This window comes from Microcaecilia unicolor, chromosome 2 (genome assembly GCF_901765095.1).
Source record: "Microcaecilia unicolor chromosome 2, aMicUni1.1, whole genome shotgun sequence".
Taxonomy (NCBI): Eukaryota; Metazoa; Chordata; class Amphibia; order Gymnophiona; family Siphonopidae; genus Microcaecilia; species Microcaecilia unicolor.
This window is the reverse complement of record NC_044032.1, coordinates 237,603,255-237,616,562: the sequence shown is the minus strand read 5'-3', so window position 1 is coordinate 237,616,562 and position 13,308 is coordinate 237,603,255. Positions and strand designations below refer to the sequence as shown.

Genomic DNA, 13,308 nt, shown 5'->3' with positions numbered 1-13,308 from the left:
GAAGATGCTAGAGAACTACATCTTGGGATAGTAAACACTCAGGTGTCTAAGAGCCCAAGAACCCTAGGATAGCATAGCTTAAGTCTGCTCAGGATCTCTATAACTGTTACACGTGGAGGGGCATAATCGAACGCAAACGGGTACATGAAGAGGCGGGACAGACTGTATTTTTGAAAAAATGGACGTTTTACAGCTGGGTGGTTTTTTTTTTATTTTTTTTTTATTTTTAGCGATAATGGAAACTAAAAATGTCCTAATCCGAGCCATTTGGTCGTGGGAGGGGCCACGATTTGTAGTACTCGCCCCCCCCCCCCCCAACATGCCAGGACACCAACTGGGCACCCTAGAGGTCAGTGCAGTGGACTTCAGACAACGCTCCCACATGCATAGCTCCCTTACCTTGGGTGCTGAGCCCCCAAACCCACTACCCACAAATGTACAACACTACCATAGCTCTTAGGGGTGAAGAGGGCACCTACATGTGGGTACAGTGGGTTTTGCAGACCTCCCATTTACCAGCACAAGTGTTACAGGTAGGGGGGGATGGGCCTGTATCCACCTGGCTGAAGTGCACCGCGGTACCCACTAAAAGTGCTCCAGGGACCTGCATACACGCAGGCCTCTAGGACTTGTTGCTGTTATATAACATCAAGACTAATCTCGCCAAAAATGTCCTTTATTGGAATAAGCACGCTTACTCACAGTTAACTGCAGATCAGAGGTTGTGCCCCACTGGCAACGAGTCTCCCTGGTACTGAGATGAGCAGTAGGTCAGAGTTGGCAGAATGCTGTACAATGCCCTCTTTCAGCCACATTCAAGGTAAGAACTAAGTTCTGTAACGTGGACTACCGGAAACAAAACAGGGCGCACACTGACCCAGTAAGCAGGGAGAAAAGCACCATGGGAGTAGAGCCTACCAACTACCAACATCGTGAGCATTTAACACAAGCTAGTGGAATCGTGGAGCCCAATACCCTACACCCACCACAATGCATTGCTGATGTGACTCTGCAGTGCGCATAACAGAAAAGGTGTCACACTCACCCGAGAGCCACATCAGAACCAGGGAAAGGCTGTCACAGGATAGAACACATTCTGCTGTCATGGAGGTGGGTACGGCATTTGAGGCTGGCATACAGGCTGGGAAAAGTTTTTAAAGTGGGTTTTTTTTGATGGGAGGGGGTTAGTGACCACTGGGGGAGTCCGGGGAGGTCATCCCCAATTCCCTCCAGTGGTCATCTGGTCAGTTGGGGCACTTTTTTTTTTTTTTGGGACCTGTTCATGAAAAAAAAGGGTCCAAAAAAGTGACCCAAAATTGCGGTGTAAACACACTCCCCCCCCCCCCCCCCCCCGATTATCAGCTAAAGACGCCCATCTCTCCTCGGCCGATAACCACGCCCCAGTTATGCCTTCACGCCTCCAACACGCCCCTGTCAACTTTACCCGTTTCCGCGACGGATTGCAGTTGGAAACGCCCAAAATCGGCTTTCGATTATACCGATTTGGGCGCCCACGGGAGAAAGACGCCCATCTCCCAATTTGGGTCGCAATATAGGCATTTTTCTCTTTCGATTTATAAGCTGCATAGTATCATAAGTTCCCTGATGATGGAATAAGATGGTCACATGAACATCTTAGGACCAAGTACAGGCATACATATGAGTATGAGCGATGGCTGAGGTGCTGAAGACACAGGCCAGGATGAGCCATGACATCCAGGCCAGTGTGCCTGTAGCCTTGCCGACCAAGGACATAGGTACAAAAAATTTTGTGAAAAGTCCTAGGCCTCATGAACAAAGAGTTAGTGTCTCAGCAGAAACATGTCCTTGAAAGCCATCATGCAGAATCTGACAGGATGATTGGTGCAGTCACTTTGGCTCATAGGCCTCGGGTATGGGCTGTAGATATTCCCTTCAGTATAGCTTGACATTACAACATAACAAAATGACTACCTCATTCACTGTATTTATGCTTATATTTAAAATCTTGGAGACTAGCAAATTGAATCCTAGTAAAAGGAGTAACATTGTCATTTGTATCCTGGCACTTGTTCAACAAGAGTATGGCTGAGACTCAGAATGCATAACTGTGTTGTCGTCATAGTCCAATTTGTGTGGAAGTTAATACTTGTTATATTCCCTGCTTGATCACACAACTACTAAGTGACTTAAATGTAACTCACTTCCTTTTAGAAAACGCAAGTAAAATAAAAATACAAACCAAACTTGAATCCAGCATTTTTCATGTTCTCAATGTTTCATTTCAGTCCTATAGTCTTAAAAGTTGTTTTTTTTTCTTTTTAGGGCTTCTTTGGATGCACGTGATAAAGTTGGTATACAATCTAAAATAGTTGAAAACTTGCACAGCCCTGCATCAATTGCTGTGGATTGGATCTATAAGAATGTCTACTGGACAGATGTGGGCTTAAAGACTCTTTCTGTGTCCAACTTTGATGGTTCCAAAAAAAAGATCTTATTCAGCAAAGACCTGACAGAGCCGACATCTGTAGCTGTTGATCCTCTTTCTGGGTAACTCAGTATGTTTTACTAGTCGGGGGGGGGGGGGGGGGGGGGGGGGGAAGGTAGGCAGGAAACATCTCGGACAACACCAACACATTAGTCACCTAAGGGCCCTGTTTACTAAGATGCATTAGTGTAACCAATACTGTAACCTGTTAACCAGAATGTGGGTTGTAATCCCCTTTGAACTGAAACTTGCTTTTGGATAACAGTGGGATATAAGAATGCATAAATATATATGGGGGGGGGGGGGGGGGGTGTAGGGTTGGCACACACTAATTTTAGTACACGTTTAAAAATGTTAGTGTGCAGCTTAGTAAACCGGGCCCTAAGTTTGAAATCAGTGGTCTTGGGCACTGCATAATTTGGTGTTTTTAAGGCAACCTTTTCAGCCTTTCCTAGCCTAAAGGTGATTAGTTCTTGCTGTAACCCTAAAGTACTGGCACCACCACCACCAAAAAGGTACAAAAAGCTTGCCTAACCAGGGTTTGCTGTACAAAGATCAAGCCAGTTGTGATTTTCAGTGGCCACTACAGAGTTATTTCAGATCTTGTATATGGGTGTGGATGTGAAACTGCAGGGCATTTGGATATTGACATTTAAGGTTATGTTGACTTTTTTTTTTTTTTTTTTTCACCTTGTTCATGAAAGTGTAAATTTTTGACTTTCACTTGAACTTTATACATGTGTAGCTTGAGCAAACTGGCTTTTTTTTTTTCTATTTTAGTTTTATATACTGGTCAGACTGGGGTGAACCAGCCAGAATAGAAAAAGCAGGAATGAATGGATATGACAGACAACAGCTTCTGACAACTGACATTCAGAGGCCCAATGGAATTACACTAGGTATTGTTTTGTTTTTTGTCTTTTTTTTTTTTTTTTTTTTTTTTTTTTCCTTCAGTAAAGCACCAGATCAAAGTTGCCTAGATATAGAACCTTGCCGTTTCAGAGCTTGCTTCTCAAGATAGCATCTATTTTGTAGCTGTCTTACAGCCTCCTGTAAACTGCATTACATTCTGGTTTTTAGTAAGACACTTCTGAAATTACTTCCTGGTTTAACTAAAGCTCTTTAGTCCAGGGTCCTCCCTCAGCTAGAGCCCTCCCTATACTTCCAGCACAATGTATTTAGTCCACCAGGGAAGCTTCTTCTGTTATCCTCCCCCCCCCCCCCCCCCTTTTAATTGTTTGGAAAATGATGGAAGTTGTCTGTCGGACATCAGACTGCTGCCACTTTCCAAGATGAGATTTTGCCTGCTACTTGTGACTTGGATTGGCCACGGTTGGAAACAGGATACTGGGCTTGATGGCTCTTCAGTCTCAGTATGGCATCGCTTATCTTATGAAAAGAGCAGGATGCTTCCCTGGGACAGAAGTATTGGCCCATCAGGTTTAGGAGGCCCACTGGGATTTGTGCGTCTCTTAAGATCCTTTTCTGACTTAATGTGTCTCATTGACATGAACTTAGTGGGAATTTAAAACCTCACCCTTGGGAGATAAGTCAATGCAGCTTAGTACCATTTTATCACTCAACTACATGCCAGTAAGAGCACAGTGGCTTATTCTGGTACAGTGCTGGCTTGTGTGCTACAATACTAGTATCAGAAATAATTAACAGTCTGCTAGACCAGAAGGAAACTGCTGTACTGAGATTTGCTGTGCTGTGGTTTATTACATCAGCCTTAGTCATGCATAAGTGCTTGGAGGCTAATGAACTAGAAAATGCTTGCCATTCAAAACCCCAAGTATAATGCAGGTATTTTTCTGTAGAGTGAGGTTAAATAGATAAACCTGGAAACAGTTATGGTTTATAGTAAGATTGGGATAAATCAAAGTTATAATTTAGATTTGAAGTAACAGGGCTGTGACCTGAGGTTTTGGATTGCATTTGTCTGGCTTGTGTATTTATGAAATCGCATGATATAAAATATACACTCAGTGCTAACGACTCTTACATATGAACACAGTGTTCCCATTAGGCCTCCAGTGGAGACTTTTTTTTTCACATGGGCTAAACTGTACCCATGACTCACCTACTTCATCGGTCATTCAAATTACTTTGGTCCTTAATATTTTTATAACACTTTTTTCATATTGTAAAGTATAATGGACAGCATGTGTGACAGTGGACCACCCCTGCGGCAGTGATAAGTGAAACGTGGTACATATTGGCATATGATCTGTAACTAAGTTTTATACATAACTAAAATGCAAAAAAACAATTTTTACAATACAAGGTTTTGGTTTAAATGTTAGAGCAAAGATAAGGGCCAAAGTAATTTGAGGAGGCAGGTAAATCATGGGTAGAGCTCAGCGACGACTCTTCAAACAGGCTAAAGTCTAATACAAACAGTGGTCATATGCAAGTCATTAGCATGTGTATTTGAGTTAATTCATTACCCCTGCAATCATAGTTTAAATTTTGCATAAATTATGGCATATTTAAATGTCTAAAGCATCCCCAGCATTTAAATGAAGACTTGAAGGATCCTCTTCCTCCCCCCCCCCCCCCCCCCAAAAAAAAAAAATGATAGTACACCTGTTTTAATCATTTGGTTGAGGATATGACTAATCCAGCATCCTAACCTGAAAGTTATCCTTGGAGTAGGGGCTGGAGACTAACATGAAGTAAATTGTGCTTTCTAGAAACCTCTCCAGTTTTCCTCTGAACACTTGGAATAGAAGCAGTGCAGTGTATATTTAAATTTTGAATCTGAACTATACTTTGTAGCTAAATATCAATGGATTTCTTGACTTATCAATGCATTGCAAATGACTTTTTGAGTGGGGGTGAGGTCATGATACTATTCTTTCCATGAAGGTACTGGTCTGTGACTGGGTTTACTGCTTTAGGAAATGTGGTTCAGTTTTTGGCATCTAAACTTAGGTTATAAATGTTAAAACATTTTAAAAAAACGGATCTTTAACTTGACGATGTGGCTTTTTACTCTAGACCTTGTAAAGTCTCGTCTCTACTGGGTTGATTCAAAGCTGCACGTGCTCTCCAGTGTAGACCTCAATGGCCAAGACCGCAGAGTAGTGTTAAAATCAAATGAATTTCTTGCTCATCCCCTTGCTCTGACAATATTTGAGGTAGGATTTAAAACATTTGATACTTCTATTCTAAATGTTAGTAGTGATCATGTGTAAAAAGTTGACAGTTAACCTTGGTTTTTAAGAACAGTGCTCTTTGCCTGAAGAGGCCATTATTCTACGTAAACATGGATGGCTGCTTATGAACAGCTTTGTCTAAACAAAGCCTGATTTAAACTTTACCAGCCTAAGGAGTGAGATCAGTGAAGATGGGCTTGACCTTGTTTGTGTGTTGGGGGGGAGGGGGGGGGGGGAAGGAACGTGCAAACCCTAGCTATTGTATCTACCTCCCACATGGGAAGCCTTATACCTCAGTACAAAGTGCATGCATGGATTATTTAACACCTTTTGCTGTGTGAACCTGTATCTCTGGGCTTTGAGCAGTATGTGCTGAATCATTCTACTTAGCTATCTCCATTTGGTGACTGAGACATTCTGTACAAGTCAGTTCAGGCTTTGTGCATATACTGACACAGAAAATATATGCATAAAAGCAGAATGGACATGTGACTTGTAGTTGGGTATGTTCATAATCCCATGGCACCCTGCTGCTTTCGTACTCTAGTGAGCATTTCACATGCTGAAATGGATAGATTAGCACACTGGGCTAATCAGAACAGCTGTCTTCTGGCTGTATCCTTTCCATATAGTTTAATCAGGTCAGGTGATCTAAAGTAGAGCTTTATTTGCTCAGCTCACCTAGTGTGACCTTGTGGTACAGTTTCATGACACTCAACTGTAGTTTAGGATGACCATAGTCTAACATAATCAGCATAGCCTGTAGGGAAGCTAGGCTGATCTTAGATTTTTCCAAGGGAAATGATTTGATGTAGAAGACAAGTAGCTGCACTTGGATGTGTTCATTTCTAGAACTTAGTCCTTTCAAATGTAAGCCAATTGGTACCTCTTTTAGAATTTTACCTGCTATGACATTTATCCTGTATCAAGCATGTGTGACCCAAACTCTATATTTCTGATCCTTAAAACTGTAGGGAATAATTGTAAGCCAAACATCTTAGTGGCTATAGCCAACATTAACACATGCCACCTCAGTATTGAATCAGTCTCATCTAATCAGTTTACTGTTGCTGTTAATCCACTGACATTCAATTCTATAGGATCGTGTTTATTGGATTGATGGTGAAAATGAAGCGGTTTATGGTGCCAATAAATTTTCTGGAATGGAATTGGTGACTCTGGCTAACAATCTGAATGATGCTCAAGATATTATTGTATATCATGACTTAATACAGCCTCCAGGTAATGATTTAAGATAATTTCACTCTTGGATCACTTCTTGGCAAGTGATTCAACTCATCTGTTGAACCTGAGAAATGGACTGAAAAGTTTAGCCATAGCTGGGGCGTGCTTAATCCTTTTGGACAAATAGAGTAATGCTAAGAGGGAAGTGCCTCTAGAATGCTTCCTTTGGGTCATAGTTCACTGGCAGTTAATGTGATGACACATTCTAGTGAAATCAGTGATGCCTAAGTAGCAGCTTCATAAGCCTTTTCACATAAAGTATCATACTAAGCTCATAGAATTTCAACTGCTCAGGAACTTGAGTATTGATTTCTAACTTTAAACAGTGCCCATCCTCTTCAAAATCTTACTGATCCCCTATCTAATTTGCTTAATCCTAAATTTGAGCTTAGTGACAGTGCATTTAATACTAGTCTATCTAGGGATCCTTGGCATACTTGTTGTAGTAGTCATGAATCTAGAAGCATGGGTTTTAACATAAACCGTAAATTTTAGATGAATTTTCATTAGAGCTTAGGCTGTTAATTTTAGTTTGGCTAAATATTGGAGCTCTTATGCTTTTTATATTGGCCTCTTAACAAACTAAACTTGTACTTTCTTCAAGACCCTTCTATAAGTTTCCCTAGTTCGCTCACTCTAGTTACCAGATGGCATACTCGCCACATCCATCTACTACACACAACCTATGAAGGACAAAGTGCAGTGAGATTTCTTGTGTAACTCAAAGCAAGGAAGTTTTAACACTGGAAGTTACATGTTACTCTTGGTCCTAGAGTAGCCTAGTAGCACATAGTGTGCAGTATGTTAACCTCTGCAGCTCATACTAGTTGAGAAGAGCAACGTGCAGTGTTACCTTCCAAATGGCCATAAAGCAGTAATTCCATGCAGAGCTACTGATGTCTATTTCCCTAGGTCTTCCACATCCTGGGTCTCAACTTTTATTTTATTTACAAAAATTTCTATACCGCTGTAGCTACCATTCAATATGGTGTAAAAAAAAATAACACACAAATTTACTTAAAGCATATACAACACATTATGAAGAAAACATTCTCCTATATAGTTCTTACATATAGCCAAATGCTATAACTTGTCTCATTCAGCAATAAAAGCACACTGGGAAAGGTTTTAGCATTCTTTTAAATTGGTTCAGAGATCCAGTTCTCAAAGATGTTGGCAATTTTGTTCCATGTAGGATCCATTATATAAAAATTACATTTCTGTGTTGCTCTAAATGGACCACTCAAAACAAGGAAATATCAAACCAATTGGAATCGGAAGATCTCGGATATCACTGGCTGATACAAGTTAATAGAACAGGCTTAACTTGGGCACATGGATACAACATTTTAGTTCCTTGATTTCAGCAGCCTGCTCTGAGCGCTGGTTTGCTCACAAATTGGATTTGGTTCAGTACTATCATGTAGCTAGTTTCAGTAGTACAAATTTCTTGCAACAGTAGGACAGTTGAAGCAGGTGAAACTATTGGCTCTGCTCCAGCAGAGCTGCTCACAGTACCCAGAGACAAAAGCTGCGTCCTACAATCGGACTACTCACTCCTTTTCCGCATGCTACAGAGGACAATCTAGGCAGGAATACTCGTGCTATTTTTATAGAAAACAATATGGGTGATTTTATATTTTTGTACATGGCTTTAAAAATACCTCTTTGACACTACTGAAGTTCTGGTGGTGGTTCTTGGGTCGTACTATATGGCCAATTTATTCCTGGTTACTCATGTGTAGTCATTTTCTTGCATCCTTTAGGAAAGGCACGCTTAATAGCTTCTCTGCATTTTTTTCTGCAATGGGCAAATTTAAAGCTAAAATGTATAAGAAAGCTAATACTGCAGAAGGGCCAATTTTTGTTTTCTTACAGTTCTTAACATGCCTTAACTGGTTTAACTCTTCACCTAATCTAAAAGCATTACTTCTAAATTACGTTTTCATACCTTTTATTTCTGCAGATGGATTAGAGGGGATAAGAAGTAGAAAGGTGTGTAATCATTGTACACCAAGAAAATGCTTTGACAGGGAGCCTCTAGATGAAACTTTGGTTGCATAAGACCTTAGAATTTTCAGTCTTTCCTCCTCCTTGGAGCAATACTCGTTAGCTTATACTGAAACTTGTTTCAGGTCTAATCTGTAACAAGTTCATTCTTGAACTAAACTACTGCTTAACATGCCTATGTGAATACTAGAACAAGAATAAATGACTGAATATTACATGATTTTTCTCAACTTTTTTTTAAAATTCCTCAAGGTAAGAACTGGTGCAATGAGATAAAGGCTAATGGTGGCTGTGAATACCTGTGTTTACCAGCTCCTCGGATAAATGAGAATTCCCCAAAGTACACCTGTGTGTGCCCTGACGGATTAGAACCAGTGGATGGAGGCCGAAGGTGCCGAAAAGGTATAGTGATGTGGAAGCACTGTCTTCAGTTTCTGTTGATTACTGATAAGCACAAACCTTCACAAAATTGTGAATGTTGCTTGGGGAAAACAGGATTGATAATTCCAGATAAAATTTGAGGTTCTCACTGCAGCTTTTATCTCCAGGGTCACATGGAATTGGAGTGGAAATATATGGCAAAATTAAAACCTGAGTCACTATCTTCACTTCTGAAGGAAGATGGCTTTCTCTGAACAGTTCTGCTCTGAATTTGAATTCTCATTCCTGAGTTTTTTTGCAAGAGATATTTAGTGCTTCTAATTCTGTGGTCACAAACCTGAGCCATGCTTTTTTTGTTCAGGATTCTGAGATGCAAAGTATGGCATAGAACCATCCAGGTGGTTCAGAAGTGCTGCAGTATCTGAAGTATTGGGGGTTCAGTTCTTGAATTGGGTTGTCTGCTTGCCAAGCCAAAGCGGTGTGAGTCCAGTCGTGCAGCAACACCAGTGGCAGATTCAGGGTCCTGATGTCTGGCTTTGTCAATCCAGTGACTGGGTTAAGTAAAATAGGATTATAAGGGGGGGAACTTCACTGGTAGTGGAAGAAGGCACATGGATTTGGATACCACCTAGTCCAGAATGAGAGAAGTACAATAGTACAGATCACCAGGATTAGAAAAGGCATTGCCTAAAACTTGGTTCCACTGTGTCATAAGTGGATTTCTTGCTAGGGTGCTGTGCTATTACTTAACATACTTCCAGTCTCTTCTAGTGTGGCATCTCTTCCTAAATTGTTTGAAGATTTGGTTACATAACCCCAGTTTTATAGTTCTGATGCTTCAGTTTGCCATATGCCAGAGGCGCTAAAAACTGGCTTTACTAGGCTATCATGCAGTGACAAATGCAACCCTGTTAGCACCTATTTCTTAGCTCCTCCCTTTGGATTTGATATGTAAGTTGCTCAGATTGTTGGGTAGAAGTGTTGAATAAACTTGGAACCCTGGCCTGTTCTAGCCTTTCCTTAATACAGCATAAGTATTTGCCCCCTTTTTTGTACTTAACATTCCAGTGCAGATTTGAGATTAAGCAGTCGTGCACTACAGCCAACTTTCCAAAATGACTGGGGTTGCTAAGTTTTGTTCAAACTATCCCTGCTTTTGGATACAATGAAGGAACTGAATAGTTGGCTTGCTCTGGCACATGTAGTTTGTCTTGTAGAACAAGTAAAATTGCTTCATTTTTCTTGATAATGGAAGGATTCAAACTAAATGTTAGAAACATAGGAACATGATGGCCGGTAAGGGCCAAATGACCTATCCTCATTAACCACTAACTCCTTTTCCTAAGAGATCCAAAATGCCTGTCCCATGTTTCTTAAATTCTGACAGTCCTTATTCACACATCTACCACCCTTACTATGAAAGCACTTTTTTAGATTGGAATGAGAGGGCATAGGATGACGTTAAGAGGAAATAGGTTTAGGAGCGCAGAGTTTTTTTTTTTTTTTTTTTTTTTTTTTTTTGTTAAGGCTCACCTCCTGATTATATCCCCTCTCCTGCCTCTTCCAGTGTGTATATGTTGAGGTTCATAAGCCTATCTGTTTTGCCAGACAACTGACCAATATTGTATCTGCCCTCTGGACCAACTTCATCCCGTTTATATTCTTTTGTAAGTGTGGACTCCAGAATTGCACAAAGTATTCCAAATGGGGCCTCACCAGAGACTTAGGCAATAGTGCCCTTGTATATCACCTTTTCTACTTGTTTGACCACCTTAAGATCATCAAACACAAATGCTTCGTCCCCTATATTGTACCATTCCTTTGGATTTTTGTAACACAAGTGCATGACCCTGTGTATTTTTTTTAGCATTAATCTTAGTTGCCAATTGTTGGACCACTTTTCAAGCTTTGCTAGATCCTTCCTACAGCTTCAATCGAGAGGTTGAAGCTTCAGATAATACACTATATGGGAGGAAAATGTTGGCATAAGTCTGTCATTTGTTTTGTTTTTTGTAACTGCATTAATTCTGAAGTCAAAATATTGGTCTTTTTTTACTTTAAGGTTCAAGAATTGTTTTCCATGGTGTTGATACAACAAGCAAACAACCAATAGTTGAAACACCTCTTGGAGGTATGGGGTCCTAATTTGTACTTAAACTGATGTTTAACATGCTCAGATGACTGTATTACTCCTGCCTTGGCATGTTTCCATGTCTTGTTTGGCCCAGAATGTTGAGATCTTGTTTCATGTTGAACATCCTCATTCATATTAAGCCTTGTAAAATAACTGATCTTGGAGCACTTGGTAATACACTTTTTCTATTGATTATAAATGCAAGTTTGACACCAAGTGTCATTCAACATCTACCCCCCCAGATTTTATAAACTTGTGCACCCAACTTTAGATGGTAATAGTCATGTGCATAAATTTAACAAACATGGTTTATTCAGTGCTATACTCCTTAATACAGTTAGAATATACTTCTTTGCAATGTTCCTTTATTTCCTCATTATCAGGAGATCCACAAAGCATAAAGGAACAGGCTTGCACAAAATAAATCAGACTGTTAAAAATCTGTCAAGTTGCAGGTAGATTTCTGGCCAATGTCCAAGTTTGCCTGAGTAAATGGGTAAGATTTAAGTCTGATTTTGAAATTAGCAAATGTTTGGTCTTCGTGTGAAAGTGAGTTACATAGCTAGAAAGCTGAATGCCAGATGCTTTCTAAGTAGGCACAAGAAGGATTTCAGTAGATGAAGTCAGGTGGCAGGATGGCTTAAAGTTGCAAAAAAAGGCAGTGTGGCGTATTGTGAAGAATAGTAAAGAGCTTAAAATGAAACTGTACTGGGACCAATGGTGAATGGGTAAAGGAGTAATGTTTACAAGCATGGCAAAGAATCTTTTTATTGTAGCGTTTTGTACAGTCTGCCACTGAATAGCCATCTGAGGTACTCCTGCTAGTAGTGTCGGTCAGCTCTCAAAACTAGAGCACATAAGATCATAAATTGTGCTGTGGAGTTTAGTATAGAGCAGACAAATTGCAGTAAGAAACGGTGTTTGATACCTGCAGAGATGTGGGCCTCAGAGGATAAATGATTAAACCCCTAAATATTTCAAAATTGGCAAGTTGAATTGTGGAACTTAATTGTGGGAGCAAGTACTGGCAGTGAGGCAACTTGTAAACCAACACACTGTTGCCTCCAAAGGGTTTAAAACAAATTTTTCAAAGCTAGGAAGAAACGAGATGTGTTGCAATAGAGTAGGATCGGTAATGAGAATTGGTGATATGAAGTAACAAAATGTCATCCACGTAAGACAGCGATTCCTCCTCCATCTATTGTGAGAGGACTCGATGTTAGAGTAACAGTGATGATAAACCCTGGGATACTCTGCAAATAAACAAGCAATAGGCTACAATTGGCACTAAGTTCCAATTAGAATATAGACTAAGAGCAGTTGTATGCATAACTATTCAGGAGCTGGGGTGTGGCTATAGGATGGGCATGGGCGGGTCAGGGGTGTGCCTAGCAGTTATGAACATGTTAACTGTAGAAAGGTAGGAATATAAATGCTACTCTAAGTGCAAGCACTTACACCAGCCTTTGACAAGGTGCTTGCACCTAAAGTTAAGCACATATGTTGGCTTAGAAGAACAATTTGTGTGTGCAACTGCACTTGGAATCCATCTTAGCCTGCTGTCTAGCACCTAACTGTGGGGTGCCTTTTCTTGAGTCTACCCCAGTGCCTATTCATAAAACCATCTATTTGCCTGACCAATAATGGTGTTCCCATTACATACCAAGGATCAGTCCAGACAAATGGGTTGTGACCATCCACCAGCAGGTGGAGATGGAGTTCTTAGCAACCATGCTAGTATTCTCTATCTCCAGCAGACAGGATAGCACTCCTGTGCACTGTGGTGTCTTGTGTGGCCTCCTGTCCTGCTTACAGGTTGAGTTTGAGATTGAGAATATCCTGTGCCTCAAGTAAATCTAGTGGACTAGGTCCCTCCCTGCTCCCACTTTCTACCTCTTTATCCGTCTTCA

The 13,308-nt window shown here is 40.6% G+C and overlaps 1 protein-coding gene across 1 annotated transcript in view; it reads left to right on the top strand.

Moving 5' to 3' along the window:
- The window catches only part of VLDLR (very low density lipoprotein receptor), a 120,411-nt gene that overhangs the window by 94,806 nt on the left and 12,297 nt on the right, over positions 1-13,308 (top strand). The window contains exons 11-16 of the mRNA XM_030193820.1: positions 2,305-2,529; positions 3,248-3,366; positions 5,471-5,610; positions 6,729-6,870; positions 9,136-9,285; positions 11,327-11,395. Of these exons, the coding sequence (XP_030049680.1) occupies positions 2,305-2,529; positions 3,248-3,366; positions 5,471-5,610; positions 6,729-6,870; positions 9,136-9,285; positions 11,327-11,395 (845 nt within the window). The remainder of the gene's footprint in view (positions 1-2,304; positions 2,530-3,247; positions 3,367-5,470; positions 5,611-6,728; positions 6,871-9,135; positions 9,286-11,326; positions 11,396-13,308) is intronic.